Source organism: Misgurnus anguillicaudatus, chromosome 14, assembly GCF_027580225.2.
Source record: "Misgurnus anguillicaudatus chromosome 14, ASM2758022v2, whole genome shotgun sequence".
Classification (NCBI taxonomy): domain Eukaryota; kingdom Metazoa; phylum Chordata; class Actinopteri; order Cypriniformes; family Cobitidae; genus Misgurnus; species Misgurnus anguillicaudatus.
In genome coordinates, this window is record NC_073350.2 from 30,998,920 (window position 1) to 31,020,832 (window position 21,913).

General features: G+C 36.3%; 2 protein-coding genes across 24 annotated transcripts in view; one reads left to right on the forward strand and one right to left on the reverse strand.

The window, feature by feature from the left end:
* Positions 1 to 4,484, reverse strand: part of LOC129428014 (inter-alpha-trypsin inhibitor heavy chain H3) — a 95,455-nt gene extending 90,971 nt beyond the window's left edge. For 20 of the 22 annotated variants that reach the window (XM_073876265.1, XM_073876288.1, XM_073876266.1 and 17 more), the window contains exons 1-9: positions 4,325 to 4,484; positions 3,391 to 3,554; positions 3,201 to 3,305; positions 2,951 to 3,113; positions 1,830 to 1,940; positions 1,618 to 1,746; positions 1,395 to 1,511; positions 835 to 1,003; positions 184 to 294 (exon numbers count right to left, since the gene is read on the reverse strand). In XM_073876265.1, the coding sequence (XP_073732366.1) occupies positions 184 to 294; positions 835 to 1,003; positions 1,395 to 1,511; positions 1,618 to 1,746; positions 1,830 to 1,940; positions 2,951 to 3,113; positions 3,201 to 3,305; positions 3,391 to 3,554; positions 4,325 to 4,399 (1,144 nt within the window). In that variant the 5' untranslated portion in view covers positions 4,400 to 4,484. The remainder of the gene's footprint in view (positions 1 to 183; positions 295 to 834; positions 1,004 to 1,394; positions 1,512 to 1,617; positions 1,747 to 1,829; positions 1,941 to 2,950; positions 3,114 to 3,200; positions 3,306 to 3,390; positions 3,555 to 4,324) is intronic. The other 2 variants (XM_073876285.1, XM_073876267.1) reach the window with 1 other exon arrangement.
* Positions 4,485 to 9,060: 4,576 nt separating this feature from the next.
* On the forward strand, positions 9,061 to 21,669 carry il17rc (interleukin 17 receptor C). Of its 2 annotated transcripts, none has more exons than XM_055183735.2 (17): positions 9,061 to 9,336; positions 9,757 to 10,088; positions 10,575 to 10,794; positions 10,878 to 10,933; positions 11,111 to 11,156; positions 11,301 to 11,398; positions 12,155 to 12,260; positions 13,889 to 13,930; positions 14,306 to 14,421; positions 14,749 to 14,805; positions 14,898 to 14,949; positions 17,305 to 17,528; positions 19,316 to 19,372; positions 19,461 to 19,506; positions 19,615 to 19,710; positions 19,995 to 20,033; positions 20,337 to 21,669. In XM_055183735.2, the coding sequence occupies exons 2-17, from the start codon at positions 9,924 to 9,926 to the stop codon at positions 20,990 to 20,992; spliced, it is 2,076 nt and encodes a 691-aa protein (XP_055039710.2). In that variant the 5' UTR covers positions 9,061 to 9,336; positions 9,757 to 9,923; the 3' UTR covers positions 20,993 to 21,669. The 2 variants fall into 2 exon arrangements, with proteins under 2 accessions (XP_055039710.2, XP_055039711.2); XM_055183736.2 differs by having other exon boundaries at positions 9,061 to 9,332.
* Positions 21,670 to 21,913: the final 244 nt, after the last annotated feature.

Sequence of the window (21,913 nt, forward strand, 5' to 3'; positions counted from 1 at the left end):
TTAAAACCTTGCACACTGATATGACAGTATAGTTGAAAGAATATTTTTGGGGTGTCCTGTTTTGTGCCTTAAACATCCTAAAATTTGTCTTGTGGACCTGTAAAGAAGGCATTAGACAAGATTTAAAGCAGCTCTGATGTCTTTTCATTCATTTATTGTTTGTGTATATGAGTGATCGGTTGCCTGTTGTGGGATCTCCATCAGTCAGTAGAATTAAGATCGAGGCCGTTCCCTCTTGTGGGTGCCGATTGATCATCTTTACTCCTTCCAGTACTGCAGCGTTTATGTCTGTGGCTGTGAAAGAAAAAACATATTTTTCACGGTTACGTCCATAGATATGTATAATAAAGTCTAGATGTGTTACAGTGGAGTCTCTAACACCATCACCTGGCGGCCATCTTACCACAGGGTGATTGCTCACTCGTAGCATTGTGTTTTAATGGAACATCTGCTTTTAAATGATCATAACTTGCTCAATTTTCTACCGATTTTCAAATGGTTTGGTTTCTTATAAACGTTATTAACGTGGCTATAATTAGACGCTGAAAAAATGAAAAAAAAATGTAGTATAAGTATGCAGTGTCATAGGTACATCTTTGACGTTTATAACAAACCAAACCGTCGGTAGAAAATTATACAAGTTATGGTCATTTAAAAGTACATGTACCATTAAAACACAATGCTACGAGTGAGGTAAGATGGCCGCCAAATGGGGACGGTCCACTCAATTGGCCAGCAGCATGGAGACATCTAGCCTTTATTATATATACAGTATCTATGATTACGTCCACATTTTATCTTTTGCACTTTTTTCATTTAGCACTAGGAGCTCACCTCCCCGGTCCACAATGTTCTTCACGAAAGATTTTGCATCCTCCAGGTTGGCCTCAGTAGCTTTAAGGAGTTCACGCTTCCAGAGTTTAATTTTACTGTCAAAGGTGATCAATCCAAAGTGATCGTCCTCAGCAAGATCGCTCAAAATCCTTAGCAGTGCCAAACGTGTCTAATAAAAAAATTAAGAAATTAAATAATTATTTATTTAACAATTTTTGTTATATTAAAGGGACATTCCACTTTTTTGGAAAATATGCTCATTTTCCAGCTCCCCTAGAGTTAAACATTTGATTCTTACCATTTTGGAATCCATTCAGCTGATCTCTGGGTCTGGCGCTAGCACTTTTAGCACATAACCCTTTGGTTATGTTTTTGCACGATGCTAATGGTCTAATCAAATTCAATGGATTGTGCTAAGCTATGCTAAAAGTGCTTTCAGAATATCAAATAGCTGCATTGTATTTCGACCCTCATATTTAAGAAATGTTGTGGCTATGTTGTATACTGTTGAATCTCTTAATAAGTACAGACAGATTTCGACATTTGTCTTTGTTATTTACCTGCACAATTTTATTGCCGCGCATGGAGCCACTTCGGTCAATGATAAACACCACATTTTTGGAAATGCGTGGAAGACCTGATGGTGCAAAGTTGTGGACAAAATACCCGTTTGATACCTGAGGAAAATAAAAAGTAAAAAATATTTGAAACCATTAATGTCTTTATTTCCTCATGACCTCTTAGCATTTGATACATCCTTTAGTCATTGTCAAAAACACTCACTGTCATTTCTCCATTAGGATTTTGTCTTTCAACATCGTATGTAATGAGCAGGTCTCCTTTCAACCCATTTTTATCACAGTTTTTGCAACTTTTCTGCTGAACTCGAGTGGGGAAGAAGGTCACCCATGCCTGAAATGTTCAGTTTGGTTATCTTGTGTAGTGTACATGAATTATACAAATATCTACATTGTATTTTCATAATCTATCCTTACATCTTTGTCAGCTCTGGTGGTTTTGATGGCATTGGCCAGATCATTGGTGCTCAGATCTCCTTTCAGTTCCAAGAAGGAAATTCCTGGTTTCTCATGGATGTGTACATTGATCTAATATAAGGACAGAATGTTGTTATTGAAGTTTAAACACATAACATTCAACATGTTTTTTTTAACATACGTATGCTTAAAACATCCTAAATAAACAATTTAATATTGCTGTGAAATTAAATTAAGCTTTTCTTTTCCTAAACAGGCTCATCTTTTGTTCTTGAGGCTCACTGAACAAATTCAAGAAATATGATAGTTCACTTTTACTTTTCTGTGTCTGAGAAAGTTTTTATCAGTACTGAAAATAGTGAGCAAAAGCTCACTATTCCCTTTCCAGGGTAGTAAAACACCAACATATACACAATAAATGTTTTTAATTTGTCTATACAGTCGCATTGGAACAAAAAAATATGAGTCAAATTGACCAGCGAACATCAAAATAAAAAAAATCATTATTTGTGTTAAAAAAACACACATCAGTGTATCCTAACTTTGCATGCATGTTCATGGCCCTAAATGAGAAAAAGTGGCAAAATGTCTGGAAGAAAAAGATAACTTGAGTAGTATTTCATATACATTGTAAATAAAAATGATAGCTCACGTTTACCATCTTTGTTTGGAAAAGTCTTTTCCAATACTCAAAAGAGTGAGAAGAAGCATTTTTACCTCATTTCAGGATAGTAAAACAAGCAACAAACACTGAAAACATTGAAATAATTTGGGTCTGTATGGTTGCTTTGAGACAAAAAGATGTGGGTCAAATTGACCCGCGAACATCAAGACTGTTACACATTTTTTTGCGTACACTTCAAAACATATCAGATAAACATAACTTTGCATGCATGTTCATGGCTATAAATGAGAAAAAGTCAAAACATTTCAATAATATAATCACAGGTTAACTATGTTTTCCGACAGCTTAAAAATCAAAATAGGTCAAATTGACCCAGAACATAATACAAGGGTTGAAGAGATAGCTCAAACATGTGTTTTAGCCTAGGACTAATTTTAGGCCATGTCTGTAAAACCGGAGGATTATGTAATAATTAATCTAATCTATTTTGTCATACCTTGAAATCTTTCACCGCCTGCATTGGTTGGGCATTGATGAGCAGCTCATATTTGCCAAGGCGACGCTTTAGCAGTTCCTCATAAGTCAACTCAAAGGTGACTTTACTGAGAGCGGCCACATTCACTGATGTTTTAAATTCTTCTAAAGTCCTTCCAACAGACCTGAGAGAAAAATTACGCCCATCAAAACATATTTTATGTGCATAAGTCTGAATGATATGTGTAGATTTAGTTTGAAATGATCAATACTTGATGAGTCCAGCACTTTGTCCTCGTGAAACTGCTCGACTGTACTGCTGCTGAGCGTCTGCTTTCTCCTTCACAACTCCATCATAGCTCTTTCCATCTATGGTCCTGAAAAATAAATGATGCACAATAATCAGACATTAAAGATGGGTTTTAGCTATATTTTTCATATGTCATATATGTAATTTCATACATTCTGAATTTGCTGATGAAGGCATTCTTGGGGATCTTCACTTCAAAGAAGATCTCCTGAGATTCATTAAGTCTGTTTGCCACACGGCTTGTGATGATTGTGGTGGCGTAGCGACTGGTCACAGTAGAGTTAATGTAGAAACTGTAAATATTCACATCTTGTGTCTGTGTTGAGAAATCAAAAAGTATTTAGATTTAACATGTAACAGACACCTTATGAAAATTAACCATGGTTTTATTGTGGTAAAAGTGTAGTAACCATGTTTTTTTAGTGTATTGATTACTATGAGCAAAACCATGGTTTTACTACACTAACCATGGTTTAACTATGGTTCTTGTTAAAACCATGGTTATTTTGTGTTTACCATGGTTTTACTACAGTAACCATGGTTTTTTGTTTAAACTGTAGTAAAATCATGGTTAATTTTCGTAAGGGACAACGATTGGCTGATGCACAAAAACGCCTCCTTTCAAATATTTACTGATCAGAAATAACGTAGAGAAAAGGTCTTTGGCCTAAAAGACAAATAAGATTCGTCAATGTATGATCAGTGGTTTTGTTGGGTTAGATTGCATAACGCAGCTTTGTATGTATATATGCACACACACACATAGTTCAATCGTTCAAAGTTGTTTTTTAACTGTTACCAATTGAAGTAATTTGTTTAAGTAGATCCAACTTTCCCGTTTTACAGTGAATGTCATAATCAAAAAATGTATTTAAACTTATCTATTGGTTTAATATCACAATATGTAGGCCTACAGCTGAACTACGTTTTATTTACACAGTTTTGAGTAGATAGTGTAGAATACCGTGTGTGTGTTTATTATACCACAAGCCAAAACAATCAACAAACATGAGGTTTATCTTCATTATTTTGAATACTATTTAACATTGATTTAATTCTTAAAGATTTCACATCTTTTACACTCACCTTCGTAACAGGATCTGAAGTGGCAGAAATGAGAAAAACGGCCAACAAAATCACTTTCAATACTCCTCGATCCATTGTGACCTGCAAAGATAAGCAGATCTCTAAACAGCACTGCCTTTAAACTCATGTCCACATTAATCTATTGGTTAATAATGATGTGATGCAGAAACCACCCTCTTTAGATATCTGAACTCCAATGAGAAGTTGGATTTGATGTGGGTCAAACATTTTCATTTACTTTGTGGGTCCTATGATGAAAACATAAAAAAAGGATTAGATTCTGCCATAGTTTCTATGGTTTAGGCTGTCTCTGTTTTTGGCTGTAGCCTACTCAATCAGCATTTCCAGGCTGCATACGTCTTATTTCAGAAAATTAACATTTATAAAGATTATTGTTATTCTAAATTAATCGTAATTTGTAGTAATATGATTATGATTTGCAGATGTAATGCTCGGTTAACTTAAATAAACCAGGCTTGATGACGTCTGAATATGCGACCTCAGGAGGCTTCAGCCTTTATTGTAAAAAATAGGGTTACATATCTTGGTATATTAATTACTAAAGATGATAGGTGTTCTGCAAATTTCAAACCTATTATTACTAAAGCACAAAAAGTATAAAATTGTTGGCTACAAAGAGACTTATCACTAAAAGGCGGAAGGACTGTCTCGCTTTGCCCACGCAGCCCAGTCTCTTTATGTGGACAAACAAACATTTAAACTAATTAATGAGATTTTAATAAATTTCCTTTGGAAAAATAAATCGCATTATCTGAGGAAATCAGTTTTACTAAACTCTTATAATAAAGGTGGTCTGAATGCCATTGATTTTGTATCCCTCAACAACACATTCAAAGTTAATTGGCTGAATCAGTATCTAGCGAAACCATCTTCTATATGGAATGTTTTCCCCCAACTTATCATCTCACTTTTTGGTGGTATTAATTTTCTATATTAAAACTACCAACCAAACTATCCAACTTTCATCGTCAGGCTCTTTTAGCCTGGGCGTTAATTTATAAGCACAAAAATTTTCCTCACAAACAAAGTAAAAGAAATTTCCTTTAAGCTCTTACACAGATTTTTACCCTGTAGAGGTTAGCTGACATTGAGATTACATGCTCTTTTTGTTTGACTTGTGATGAAACCGTTGTACATTTGTTTTGGTCATGTCATTACATGCAAAAGTTTTGGAAAGATATTGATGTGTTTGTTAAAGATATTGATGTGTTTGTTAAGTGTGAGATTTGCCAGGATTTGCAGTACGTTTGAGAAATGTTGTATTTGGGTTTTATGACACTGACCCCCCCCAAAAAAAAAAAAAATATTTGCTTTATTATTAATTTAATTATTTTTCTAAGCAAATTTTACATCCACAGATGTAAATTCTCTAATTCTAAACCTGTATTCTCTGTCTTCCTGAATGATCTGCAAAATTACTTGAATGTAATATCAGCCTCCACTAATAAGAAAGCCATAAGTACAGTTAGGATCTGTTTTACTTTTGACCTCTTCATATGATACTGTTTAGGTGATAGCCCCTTTGTTGTTGTTGTTTTTTGTCATCTTCTTTATTTTATTTATGTATTATTATTATTATTATTATTATTTTCTCTGTATATTGTCTCTTGTGTTATGTGGATATTGTATGTCTATATTTTTTGTGAGAAACGGCCAAAGTCTGTTGTTTTAATATCAGAAACCATACATTCGTTTCTTTTGTGCTGGCTTGATTTATCAACGTTTATTTATAAATATATAAAGTCGTATAAAGAGTATATTTTTGCACAGAACAAAATAAATTTAGTTTATTATTCTGAGCATGCGCAGTAACGTAAGCCAGCTGGAAAATTCTTCTTCGCTAAATCAGTGGCGCGCAACTAAGTAATCAGTGTATCTCGCGGCCCCCTCTGCTGGTGAAATTAATCATTACATGATTCCTCCGGTCTGGTGCTACAAACGCTACATGTTGATCGGGGTTTTCAGTATATTTGCTGGTTGTTTTAGACGTGCTGCAAAACGGGGACATTTCCGGGGAGAGCTCCAGTCGTAGACAGAACACCAAAAAACGGGACTGTCCCCGGAAAACTTTAAATGCCCCTTTGTCAAAGAATTTTGGTCTGATTTGTCAAAAATTTCTGGGTTCGAAATCCAACTTGATCATTGATTTAACTATGTGTGATATATATTCTTTTATTTTTCTTATTGTAAACCATGTGTATTTTATTGGCAAAATATTATATTCATAAATGTACATTTTCCAAGTTCCTAAATTAAACAATTTTCTTTGTGACCTTAATTATTTAATTATAACACTAATAGTGTCAAATTTGTGAATTTGTATAATGATTTGATGTTACATATCATCGCTTATAACATCTGTATTTGTTTTCAAATGGGTGCCTTTCTTCTCTGCATTTATAGCCTACTTGTATTTATGTCATCCAAATAAAAAATACAAAGTTAGCTTTAACACCATCAAAAGTGTAATACTTTTATAATCAAAATCTTATTAGTTAGTCATGCCTAGCTTTCATTTATTTGTTTTAATAAAACGTAATTTCAGCGTCATGAGTGACACAGGCTTGCTTCTTTTCTCAGTGTTTCTCCTCGGTAAATGCAAGAGCTGGCTCGGTGTCAATACTATTATGTTGCCTGCAGGGGGCGCTCTTGTCTTTACTGTTATTACAATAATGTTCCTGAATTTTACCAACTCTTCTCCATTTTAGTTCTGATGTCAGGTTGTAAAATAGTTTAATCTTTCCTTTGAAACTTCTCCCATTTCCTCTGAATTTTTACAGTATGTTTAATACAATGAAAAATATGTTTACCATGTTTTGTTTTCTTATATAAATTTAAGGCATATATTTATTGTTAGGGCTCCAAGCATATATATTATTATTATCATCATCATCGTTATTATTACCAAAAGAACAATTCAAATTTCCTAACCCAGACACTTTTCTGTCTGAACCTGTTTGCGGCAATATTTTATACTTTATTCTTTGAATTGTTTTCGATAGAGTGTTATTAAAACCCGGTAAAATGGTGTAGAAAACCTAGTTATTTTTTATGATTTACTGTTACTGTTTTATACATAAAATCATTCTACTTTGCAAATATAACTGTCATGGTCTTCAGGTCATACTGACAGGATCATGGCAGTCCCATGTTTTGTGTGAAAGCATTGCTTTGTTTATTCAGGCCATGTGCTTTCTGTCTCATCTCCTGACTCCGCCCCCCTCATCTCCTGTTAATCACCTTATTATTGTTTAATTCATGTCCTCTTTTCCCCCTGATTTGCCCCTTTACTTAATGCCCTTGTGTTTCCTGTCCTGTGCCCGATTGTCTGTTTACATGGAATGTTGCCCCACGTGAGTGTATTATAGTAAAAGTCATATCAAGTCTAGTCTAGTCTATTGTATGCCTGTTGTTTATTGCCTTATTTACCCCTCTTGTCAGATTTGTCATTGTTTAAATTAACCTGTTAAAGTGTTCTCCTGTGTCTGCAACTGGGTCTTGTCTCATTACAATCATGACAATAACCTTGATATCTTTAATACTGACTGAGTCATATAAGATCATGTAAAAGATAAAAATTAATGTAAAATCAGTGAGCAAAATCAACCTTTGATACTTCAAATCTCATATTAAGATTGAGACTTTGGTCAGGATTTCACAGACAGGTTCACATGATGTCAAATTATATTGCATAAAATGAAAGCATTCACATAAAAGCAGACTCAGTATTTAACATATTCCTATTTTAAAAGTGATTTAAAGCTAATAAAATAAGCGACATCAACTATGCATTAATACGTTTATTTTTTTATGGCGCACTGAAAAATGTTGAAAAGTTATGTGAGGAGCACATATCTCTAAAGCAGACAGACATTTAATGAATGTAACAGAGCAGGTTTGAGGAACACTGGCTTTGAATGTGAAGCTGCTGAACTGAAAGTAGTTCATTTCACACAGGTAATGTCACTCAACCAGTTTATCAAGATTTTTTCTTTCCTTTTTTCTGAAGAAAAACTAAGGTAACCCTGATACATTTCTAGAACAAGACCAAAGAACATGCATGAAATTTTAATGGTGCCGATTTATGGTTTCTATAAGGCAGTGGTTCTCAAACTGGGGGCCCTGAGATGGTGCAAGGGGGGGCCCAGTTTAATGACATTTTATAAAATACATTAATTTATTATAAATTCTGTGTATTTAAAATAAGGCTACTAACCAACTAAATTGTTTAATTGAATAGGTTTTGATGAAGTTTTTTTGTCATAAATTTGCTTTGGGGGGCCAAGAAAGGATGCACCGTGCGGGGCTGACGCCGAAGAAGTCTGAGAACCACTGCTATAAGGCACCTGAAAGTATATCAGTCAAACAGTTATGACTTGATTGAATAAACATTGTAAAGGTTAAAAAAAAGTATTTTTAAACATTTGCACACCACAATGTTTATTACTTTGACATAATACTGTTGTAATTGGTTTTATTGGAGTGCGTGAGACAATTTTCAGTATCTCATAATCATGTGGTTTATGAGTTAATAATAGGTCATCTGGATTATCCCATGGTAACTCCCTCCCGGGTAACAGTCAGTTATTAACACAAGCTCTTTAATCCAAGTACATTATGAGTACAAAGTTGCCATGATACAAGAAACAGAGCTGCTAAACAAATTCCCACTGCAGCAGAAAGTGAACTTTGTACCTAACAGTTTCCTGGTTACAGTTTTACTATCCAGCAAATTACTTAAATCAAGTTGTTCAGTAAAATAGTTGTGATAAATATCAGATGCCATTCTGTTTTAAGGCTGCTCTATTTGTTTGTACAATGCTGTTATGTACGTATATGTAAACAAGTCAGCAAGTATGATGTTAGTTAAGGTGTGTTTTAATTCTCATTGGGAGGGGTGGATTTACTAACACACCTTCATTTATTGAATGTCATAGTTTCTCATTCTTTACGGCTGTATAACACACACTGTTTCTCTCTAAGAGCTGTATGTAAGTATCTTTTTACTTTAATTAAACCTATACTTATTATGTGTTTTGTCATGTTAACAAGCTTTTTATATTGTAAATTATACTTTATATAATTTAATTTATACGTATAAAGCACTTTTAAACTATACAGTGAACATAATACTATTTAATATTGTATTATCTAATACATACGTACGTTTTAAGTATATTTAATTTATATAAAATAGAGGATGACATGCCCATACTGCAAACCAGATAAACTAGCCAGAACAGTGAACGTGATTCATGAACTCCCACGTAAAGCACCTGCGCGTTTACTGTAAGACTCGCCCAGGTGTTGCTTAACGTACAGACTTACCAACATAAGCTTAAATCTATGAATTTCATCTAAACTGTGTAATCTAAAAGAAGGAATTTTGAAGGATGTATCGTTTGTTTCAGATAACCTGTACGATATGCTGCGTAATTGTGCGCTTTTGCGCTTCCTGGTCGGTCAGATTCGCGTAATGGATGAAGGACTCGGACTGTTTATCCGATCGAAACAGGACTATGTTTCTTTTCTGACGTCTTGAAGTCTTATAGAGACGATACAGTGAAGCATATTGTTTATGGGATTTATTCTTTCTAATGGACTGAATTGGATACGAGAGCGAAACGATTGCGCAATGGGGTTGTCATGGTGGAGAAATCTGCTGCTCTTACTGGTCTGCACCTTTGTATGTTCACTGGAACAAGTTACACACAACCCACAAAACAACGTCTTCTGTCCTCAGGTTGAGTACAAATAACGCATATTTTTATTTGGATTCATTTTAACTTAATAAATGTTATAAATATTTCAATAAATAGTTATAGCAAACAAGTAAATACCAAAGTATACTGGACATGGCTGAGATCTATTGGGGGGATCCTAGTTGGAGATAAATAAATAAATACTTATAAAATGATAGTGTTTAGATGTTAAAAAGTAGGATTAAAAAATGTATACACTGTATTTCATATATAGGCAGCTTATATCAATTCCATGCCATAAAACTAATCTGCATGTCTTTATCTGGGGACTTTCACCCTTCCCACTTCAATCTTACTTATTGTTTGTGCTCCTCATCAAACTTTATTAAAATCTTGAACTCAGGCCTATAAACATATTGTTGTAAATTTCTAGGTCTTTGGAAAGCAAACAGTAACAAGTACCATGTATGCATCACTGTCCAAATTTGATTTTCAGTATATTGACTATAAACTTTCGTTTTCTCCAGGGTCTTTCAAACTGCAGTCTTAAACATACAGATCCTCTCGGAGCTCATGACTCAGACTGTGGTCGTGCATACGTGTGCTCTTTGAAAGTCGAGCCTAAATTGTGCTGTTATGACAAGAACTGCAAACCGTGTTTGTGGATCAACATCCAGTTGGGTTTTATCCCGGATGCTGAAGATGAGGAGGATGGAGAAGAATCAGGATATGAAGATGAGAAGAGAGGTGCGTCATTACAATAGATGTAGCCCATAACAGTAGTACTATGGTGATATGATCTGTATTAACACTGGTGTTTTTGATGTTAGGAGATCGGGATACAGGCTGTGTTCCAGACGACACATTGAAAGGTCAAACTACAATGGTACTGTTTATTTTCAACAGCACAATACATTAGTAACTGAACCAATTCATGCATGAAACATTATTTACATTTTGGCAGTAAGCCATTATACATGTAGCACTGTACTGTCTTAAAAATTTAGTTCTCGTAATTTAAAGTACTATTGTAATAAAATATCACATGTCTTTTTCATTGAAGGAATACTCTCTCTGTGAAGACGAACTGGGTTATCAAGGCATGTCAGGTACATGCACAGTCAAAATCTTGTACAATGTTTTGTTAGTATTTCATTGCTGTTGCTTTTGCAAGGTTAAGTGTGCATTTTCTGGATGCCAAACTTGTCACCTGAAAGCTGTTTATCTCTTCATCTGTCCTTTATGTACATTAGCTGCTGTTACGATATGCTACACTTCAGCGGGAAAGCTCACATTGTGCAAGAGATTGGACTTCATAATGACTTCTGTTATAAGTCACAAACCATTTAATTTAAGTGCCACCTAGTTTTTTAAATTAATTTTTTTGCATGAAAATATAAGAGTGATAGCCTATCTTGTACTTAAAGAGGACATTTCACAAGACTTTTTTAAGATGTCAAATAATTCTTTGGTGTCCCCAGAGTATGCATGTTAAGTTCAATCTCAAAATGCCATATAGATAATTTATTATAGCATGTTAAAAAATTGCCATTTTTGGGTGTGTCCTTTAAAATGCAAATGAGTTGATCACCGCACTAAATGTCAGTGTCGTGGTATTATCCCCTTCTGACATCACAAGGGGAGCTAAATTTCAATGATCTTTTTCACATGCTTGCAGAGAAAGGTTTATCATAACTAAGTTACTGGGTTGATCTTATCTTATGCACATTTTCTAGGTTAATAGAAAAACCAGGGTCCCAATTATAGCACTTAAATAGTGGCAAAAGTCCAATTTTCATGATATGTCCCCTTTAAGAATTGCTCATAACCAAAGATAACAGCGAGAGTATTAACTACTACAAAAAAATAAAAAAGTTAAAAAGTTTTTAAACTCTTACTTTTAAATATTCAATTGTACTAAAATTGTTAATTAAATGTAAATAACTTGTGCATTTCTGGAATATGTTTTGGAGTAACTCATCTGTTGTAAAGTAAACATACATGAAAATCCAGATTTTATGCAGTGATAAAGAAAATCCCAGTAAGTATGCATAAAATGTGTGACGTGAACATACTGGCAAACAGTGTTTATCTGTGTGTTGTGTAGTTAACTCTGGTGGAGTATGAAGATGTTCACTTGGGTGGAAAAAACAAGATCTCGGTCGGATCTTCCAGTCAGTCAGCTGAAGTTGAAATTCCTACATTAAAAACAGGTAGCCATTATTTTCACTTACCATATACATCTATGTAAAATCTATGTACAGTACACTCTAAAAACAAACAGTGCTTCATAGTACTAAAAGTGGTTTTTGGCTCATAATCATAGAGGAACCATTTTTGGTGCTATATAGCACCTATGAAGAACCATATGGGGGTCATATAGCACCCCTATAGCACTACATCTGGTTCTACACAGGTACTGCACAGATACTTCATCGGTGCTATGTGGCACTTGAGATGGTTCCTCTGTGATTACAAGCCAAGAATCAGTTTTAGTGCCATAGAATGAGCAGAGATCTTCAACCTACTGAATTCCTGGGGAACCACTGTCCCGCAAAAAACCTGCAGCTCCAAAACATCCGTCAATATATTTTTAAACAATCCTAAAGACCTTGATTATCTGCTTCAGGTGTGTTTATTGGGGTTGGAGCTAAACTTTACAAAACAGTGGGTCCCCAGGAGCAGGGTTAAAGACCTTTGCCATAGAAGAACCATTTTTGGCTGTATGGTTCCACAAAGAACCTTCAACATCTGAAGAACCTTTCCATTTCTTACTTTGTAGTGAGAAAATTTCTTTAGATGAATGTCTTTGGATGATAAAAAAGTAAGAAAGAAATGGTTCTTTAAAGAACATTTGACTGAATGGTTCTTTGTGAAACCAAATATGGTTCTTATGGCATCACTGTTTCAAGCACCTTTATGTTTAAGAGTGTATCTTGTTATTTTATCTCAAACTGATTGTCCCGCATCTGAATTCCCACCTGAAAATGAATAATGTCCATTTTGTGTTTTTCCAAAATATTATTATACAGTATAAAATATGTAGTTAAATATAATGGGAACAATAAATGAGGCCTGCATGCATATGCATAATTTTAAATTATATGATAGAGTAAATATCACCAAAATCATACCAGGGTTTTAACTCATGCAGTATTTTATTAAAAGTGCAACAATGTATCAAAGCTGTTTGTGAACTATAAAGTTTATATTAAAGGTATTGCGGAGGATTTTCTTTTTCCGGGTGTATCATCAAGACTATTGGTCCTCCTAGTTGTCAATCAGAAGTTTTTCGCAATTGCATTTTTTTAAAAAGTGGAGAAGGCGGTTCTTTTCTAAAATTCGAGAAAATCCTCGGCTACACCTTTAACTCATTCCCCACCAGCCTTTTTTTAAAAAGTTGCCCGCCAGCATTTTTTGTGATTTTCACAAAAGTTTCACAAAATGCCTTCCTGGTACATTTTCTTCTATAAATATATAAACATACAAATATATTAAATGAAAGAACAGACCCTCTGCTTTCAAGCAAACAAACAAAATGGGAGAAAAGTTTCATAATGCCTTCAATTGTTCTTTTTTATAACCTCTCAAATGTGCTTAGGTTTCTTCAAAAATAAAAAATTTTGACCAAAAAGCTAAAATTACTGCATTTTTGTTAATTAATTTTGTTAGAGATCAGATTCAGAACGATTATCAAAACATACACGTCAGAAAAGCATTATTGGCAGGGAAATGTTTTTTCTTAAATGATGAGTTAACTCGTCAATGGCGGGGAAAAACTTAAGAAGATACATAAAAACATTCACAAAACATGAACATTAAAACATTTCTCCTCTGACAGTGTGCTCCTCATCCCTTCGTGAACACATAATGGAGTGTAAAGGTATGTTTGGATTAACTGTATTAACTGTACATGATTATTTCACTTATGTTAAATGTAATAAACTAGGCCTGTAATATACTATATGTAAGGTTCTTCACAGGTTCAGTAATGATAGAGAACCATTTTTTTACTTTACTAAGTTCTTAAGTTGGCTGTTTAGGCTAAACATCTTGCAGTCAATTAAGTTATTTTTTATAAAGTTTTGTAAAGCATCAATAGGCCTACATACATGTGCTTTCTTTGTAAAACCTACTGTATGGCATCAGGCTATGAACAAAAAATTGGATTCAGTTTTAATCTTTATTTTTTTAATGTATGACATTGACAAACAGGTATTACAGACCTGACTCACAGTTCTATCGCTTGAATTTTTAGGTCCCAGGGTGAATTACACAATTCAAGGAGATGTGGTTAAACTGGATTATGAGCTTAAAGAGGCATCTGAACCACTTCAGCTCTGTATGAAACGAGGAAAAGAAGGAACATGCTTGGTAAGAGAATATTATGTATATTTAATTAACAATACAATAATTGGAATGCAATTATAAGGAATATATTTTATTCTTTTTACCTTTTACATTTGTGACCCTGTCTGTGAAGTCTCATAATCTCATGATGATATTAGGAGCATTATGAAGTACTCATGAAGTTGGCTTCCTAAACATTAATGATCTAAAGATATCAAGGTTATATTTTTACAGAATGTTATACATTATGTAGGATGATTTTATGTAGAAAAATTACTAAACATCACTTTCGATCTGGGCCACATATTTTCATACTGTTTGTTGTTTACTTATATTATCTGTTTTCCTCAGCGCCTCTCAAGTAACATCATTCCACTGAAGTCTGTCACAGACTGCATGTGTTTTCAGGTACAATAGCTTTCTTTCAATCACACACCCACACCCAAAACCCCATACCTTGCCAAACTCATTTTTTTGTGTGTGCATGTCTGTACTTCTAGGCTTGGAAAGGATCAACTCGTACCGAATTCTGTCCATTTGAACAAAGTCCAGGTAACTACAAAATTTAAACCATTTTAGGGTGATGTCATTTACATTTCAGAACAAATTGGCTTCTTAAGGTAAAAATCAGTATTTAGTGTGACTTTTCTTGGTACTAAAAACATCTAAAGTATTGAAGTCATTAGATTAGAGATTTCATTTCATTTACGTTTCTGCTGCAGGTTCCTGCTATTGCTAAAGTGTTAGAAGAGATCACACTAAACACTTGACACTTTAGCTTATAATTTTATTCATTTTTATACTACTTACCATTTTCATGTATTTTCTGGTTGTATTCTAATAAAGAAAGTGAGAAATTAGTATATATGATCATCATACTGTACCATTGCAAAAACAACACATTATGATGGCCTGCGATCACACCAGCAGCTAGAGGTGGCAAAAACGTGCTTTTCACGCGTAGTTGGACGCTTGAACATTTTGAGTTTACTCGCTTCATTCGAGAGTGAAAGCCGGGTGTGAAATTCTAGTCATTTGAGACATTCACGCGGAAATTTGTGTCATGGTAGGGGCTTCTGCGGCTCTGCTCGCTCCCTGTAATCACATGACTACTAGAGCAAGCTCCTTATTGGTTAACGCGACGCGAATATCCACCAAAGTTCAGATTTTTCAACTTGCGTGTTTCCCAGGACAACGCTCAATTCGCGCGGAATGCCCCATCCACACGTACCGCGCCGCAGGATGTCTATTCGCATCTTTGCATTGACTTAACATGTAAATCACTCGCGCTTGCCGCCTCTTCCGCGTCTGGTGTGAACGCAGCCTTACCCTGCATTCACACCAGCTGCGGTAGAGGCGTCAAAAACGCGCTATTACCGTGTAGTTGGACATTTGAACATTTTGAGTTTACTCACTTCTTTCACCCATGGAAGCCGCGCGTGAATTTTAGTCATTCGAGACATTCACGCAAAAGTTCACATCATAGAAAGGGCTTCTGCGGCTCCTCTCGGTCCCTGTAATTACGTGACTTCTAGAGCAAGCTCCTTATTGGTTAACGGGGCACGAATATCCGCCAAAGTTCAGATTTTTCAACTTGCGTGTTTCCCAGGACAACGCTCAATTCGCGCGGAATGCCCCATCCATACGTACCGTGCCGCAGGATGTCTATTCGCATCTTTGCATTGACTTAACATGTAAATCACTCGCGCTTGCCGCCTCTTCCGCGTCTGGTGTGAACGCAGCCTCACCCTGCATTCACACCAGCTGCGGTATAGGCGTCAAAAACGCGCTATTGGCGTGTAGTTGGACACTTGAACATTTTGAGTTTGCTCACTTCTTTCACCCATGAAAGCCGCGCGTGAAATTCTAGTCATTCGAGACATTCACGCAAAAGTTCACATCATGGGAGGGGCTTCTGCGGCTCCTCTCGGTCCCTGTAATCACGTGACTACTAGAGCAAGCTCCTTATTGGTTAACGGGGCACAAATATCCGCCAAAGTTCAGATTTTTCAACTTGCGTGTTTCCCGCGACAACACTCAATTCGCGCGGAACGCCCCATCCACACGTACCGCGCCGCAGGATGTCTATTCGCATCTTTGCATTGACTTAACATGTTAATCACTTGCGCTTGCCGCCTCTTCGGCGTCTGGTGTGAACGCAGCCTTACCCTGCATTCACACCAGCTGGGGTAGAGGCGTCAAACATGCACTATTGGCGTGTAGTTGGACACTTGAACATTTTGAGTTTACTCACTTCTCCCGGTCCCTGTAATCACATGACTACTAGAGCAAGCTCCTTATTGGTTAGCGGGGCACGAATATCCGCCAAAGTTCAGATTTTTCAACTCGCGTGTTTCCGGCGTCAATGCTCAATTCGTGTGGAACGTGCCGTCCGTGCCACACTCCGCACTGCACCTTCCACGCGTTCTGCCCAATTCTCACCGCGCTATTTGCGCGTACCGCATCACAGGATGCCTATTTGCATTGACTTAACATGTAAATCACTCGCGCTTGACGCCTCTTCGCATCTGGTGTGAACGCAGCCTTTTGCTACGTACACACCAAATGCGGGGCATCACGTTACTCGCTCTAGATTACTCATGGGATTTAACTTCGTGTCATGCAAATTTTTCACTCGAGTTGAATATTTTCAACTTGGGCGAAGACACGTTTGAGGCGAATAGCGCGTCATTCGCGATATGGGCGATATTGGTCATATCGCGTCTTTGCATTGACTTTATATGTAATCTACTCGCACAAACTCGCATCTGGTGTGAACCCACAGTCATACTTTTGCACAGTACTGTAAATTTAATTTGAATGTAAATAAATGTTTGCATTTATATATCTGTAAATACAGTACAACTTGACTTGGATTTGTTTTTTCCAAATATCTTTTATCTGCAGTGTTTAAAGAAAATGTCCTGAGAAATGTGTCTGTGTTCGTGTACCACACTAAGACAAATGATGATCAACCCGTGTTAGCCTGGAATTTATCAGCGCCCTGCAGAATCGATGCTGAACTGTGGCCCTGTCAGCTACACGCTGATGGACAATGCAAAGAGATTCATGGCTTCAGACAGCAGTCTTCCAATGAAACACAATGGGAAGAAAACATCACAACGTTATGGGTAAATATTTATGGGTGTATATAAAGCTCTGTGTCTTGATTTTCTGTATTGTATTCGTCAATGTAGACACCATGTTTAATATAGCATAAATGAAGATACTCTCAAAAAAGTACAAAAGCTATTACTGGGGTGGTAACCTTTTAAAAAGTTCACCTTTGTACCTAAAGAATGTATATTGGTACTTCAAAGGTACATATCTTTACCTTATTGGCACTTGGCACATATTAGGACCTTTTTAAAGGGAACCGTCCCAGTGACAGCTTTTAAACCATTATTTCTGACAGTGCACAAGGGACAGAAAAGAAATCAGCAAAGCTTAGTTTAGATAAACAGTCTGGTTACATAAGATATTGTTTATTTAAACCTATAATAATAATTATTATTTAAAGGTGCACTGTGTAACTTTTAAAAGGATCTCTTGACAAAAAAATGAAATATAATATACAAAACTATATTATCAGTGGTGTCGACCTTACAAAATGAACGGTATTACCTCAGAATAAGAGGTTTTCTTTTATCTACATACCCCTTATAAGGAAGTCTTCATTTTGCGCCACCATTTTTTGGACAAACTTCTATAGAGCGTGTTTTGTCACTAAGATTTCTGGGCCCTTGTCCTAAATGGCACACCCCGGACCTCAGAGTCCACACTATGATGACATCATGTAGTGTAGATTTTAGGGACACTTGACGTGAGTCCACCAGGGTGCACCAGAGTCGTATTTTGGCCGAAGACCACATCACAGGTGAAAGGGGGCGATGATAAGCACACTTCGCGCTTGACCGAAAGCTCGGTGATTAAATTTGCTTTAAAAGTTCAGTGTGTAATTTTTAGAAGGATCTCTTGACAGAAATGCAAAATAATATACAAATCTATATTATCAGGGGTGTATAAAGACCTTTTTATAATGAACTGTTATGTCTTTATTACCTTAGAATGAGACGTTTTATCTACATACACAGAGGGTCCCCTTACACGGAAGTCGCCATTTTGTGCAGCCGTGTTTCTACAGAAGCCCTTAACGGACAAACTTTTTTACTTAATTGTCTTTGACAATAAATTTTTTTTTCCTGTGGCGGCTACCGTAGCTTCTCTGTGCATTTTAAAAGCGAGGGGTGAGCAGTGGACTGAGCCGTTGGTTGCAATTCGCAACCTCACCACTAGATGCTACTAAAATTTACACACTGCACCTTTAAGGATTCAAGTGTGCAGACAGTTTATTTATTTTGTGAGATTTTCAGTCTTGTTTGTCTGGCACCTTGGTGTTCGTGAGTGCGGTGTAACTCCGTCAAAGCACTTTGGAGCGTAAAAATGACAGGTGGGACACCCTACGAACCCGTAAACTAAGCAAGCATGCACAATTTAAGACCATGAGACTGAAAGTTCACATTAAGTGTGCCATTTGGGACAGGGCCTAAGACATTGACGTGTTGTCCTGTGACGACTAGTACCATAGCTTCTCTATGCGTTATGAAAGGAAGGGGTGACCTGTGGACTGAGCTGTTGGTTGCAATTCACAGTCTCACTGCTAGATGCCACTAAAATCCACACAGTGGATCTTTAATAACTTATGTAAAATGAGGAAATAGAGAATGAAACAGATAAAAAAATTATTTAGGAAATTTTAGACATTGACTTATAAAAGGTCTTTCATAGTTTCACTTTCATTGTGTAAAATAATATAAAGTCTATTTTGACCGAGGCCATTTATTGTTTGTATCCATGGCATGAAAGTTGTTTGCATTTATGATACTATCATATTGTTTGCCAACGTTTGTCTCTACAGACATCCGGCAAATTCGTGAACATCAACTCTCGCAATCACCAGCAGCTCTGTGTGATGGTATGATGCTATCTTCCTTTTATTTAAATGTATTCTGGCGTAACCGAAAAATGAACTTGATAACATCATCCATTGTCTCTGTTTACAGCTTCACGCACATGGAGAGAGTCCTCGCTACTACTGCCAACATCCCTGTAAGCGTTTCTTTAAAATATTTAACACATCCTGTTTAAAGCAGACAACGATTTGCATTTTGGGATGTTGTTAAGTGAACTAACTTAAACATTTTGACTTTGTTGCAGTGGAACGGCATTATTGGAGTCTTCTTATTCCTCTGGCGCTGATCGTTGTTTGTCTGACTATTTGTGGAATCTATCTAGTTGTGAACAAACTCAAATGTAAGTCTGTGCTGTCCAAGTAGAAATCATGAGTAAATGCAGATCAGCCATCTCACAGAGATGCAGATCAAAGAGGGGTTTTGTCTGAGATGTTCATCAAACTGATTCACTCCGTGTCCTTTTAGTATTTGTCTCTCTGTTCTGAATGGATCTATTCATGCATCTGATTCAATGCTGCATATTTGAGCTGATATACGTATAATGCCTTCATTCAGCCTAACAACATGTTCATCAAATATAATGTAGAAAATAAAGTCAGACCTGACATTGTGCATCTTTAACAGGGTGGATCAGTGGATGGGAGAGACAATGTCATTCTCAAGGTAATCAATGTAACAGCTGCAGTATTCATGGTTTTTCTTTATATTATTTACATGTATGCATTTAGCAGACGCGTTTATCCAAAGCAACTTACAGTGCATTATAGGGTATACATTATCTATTATATATCTATATATAATGTGTTGCTAATGCAATGCTCTACCACTAGTAGCACATTTATGCATTTAGCAGACGCTTTTATCCAAAGCACTTACAATGCATTGAAGTTATACAATACATTTTAAAAATCTGTGTGTTCACTGGGAATCTAATCTTTGATCTTTGCTTTAATTTCAATTTTTTAGATACAAGGGGACAGGTGTTGTTGCTGCATTTGTCCACCACCGACCAACAAACCAAGCTGGTTTGTAAGCTAGGCCGGATGTTTTCTGAGCTAGGTTTCAGTGTGTTCTTAGACCTTTTGAACCAAACAGAGATCAGTTCGCTGGGCCCGGCACCGTGGTTCCACTCTAAACTCGGTCAAATCCAGAAACACGGAGGTAAAGTTCTTCTGATGGTCTCACCGTCGACACTCCAGAGCGCCGAGGGGTACTTTTCCAGGAAAGAAGAAATAAACAGAAGCTCTACCACCTGGTCATCGGATGTTTTGGGTGCTGCCCTCGGCTGCATTTCAGCCGATCGCCAGAAGGGCGGCGCTGCTTCACGGTTTGTCCTTGTGCAGTTGGATAGTAATGAACACCTTATCAATGAAGAGGGTGACATGCCAAAGCTGCTGAGGGGTTTGCCGTTGTATAAACTCCCTTCACAGACTCAAGGACTGCTTGGGGAACTGTGTATGGATAGGCCAAACAGTCTGGGCGGGAAGTTAAAGAAGATGTGGTGGATGAAAAGAGCACGGAGGAAGTTTAGTCAAGAACTTCAGAATGATTTTAATAGCAAGAGGTTGAGGACTGAATCAATGCTCACTCAGGAGGACTCATTTAGTCTGGACATGGAATAAGTTGAAAAAAGGAGCAGTTATAAAGCACCTATAGACATTACCAAATATATGCCAAATTTTATTGATGTGAGACTACAGTATGGCAATGCCATGACTTTCATGAAGTATTTGAATAGCCTATGTCTTTTGGACCTCTATGTGTTAATCATTCACTTACATCGGTTTCTTTGTGAAAACAAAGAAAATAATTTACAGTATGAAAACAGAAAGTAAGCTTTAGTAAAGAAATATCAAAGATGCCAAAATATATAAAAATGCTAATATATAAATGGTTAAATAATGGTATCAGTGTGTTTCCTTAGATACTGGGGACATTCAAATGTTTTACTTTTTTACCTGTAAATCAGTGGTTCTCAAACTGGGGGCCCTGAAATTGTGACAGGGGGTCCCCAGATTTATGACATTTTATTTAATACATTAATTTAGCATGAATTCGTTCTAATTAAAACCTCAGCTTTGTTTAATTCAAATGTAATGTTTTACAGTGTTTTATGTCATAAATGTTCTTTGGGGGGCCACCGCACACAAGAGGGGCCTCACGCCGAAAACTTTTGAGAACCACTGCTGTAAATAGCCTAACATGTAACGTTACTTGTAAATAATTTAGCCTACTAGTATTTTTACGTATGTAAATATATGATTTTAACTATATTAAAAATGATAAAATGTGAAATCAATTTAAAAGTTTATGTTCGTCTGTTGTAGTTTATTGACTGTTTGATTAGTTATTATCATGGGCTGCAGAAGGGAACAGGATAAAAATACTCACGTCTATAAATAAACGCGTCACTTGAGACGCAACGCGCGTGTAAACAGCGCGACGTCACACAGTTGCCCACTTTGTTTTGCGGGTCAAATGGCTGAAGAAGAAAAAAAACACGGTAATTTTTTAATTCAGAAAAACGCACGATTTTTAATTAT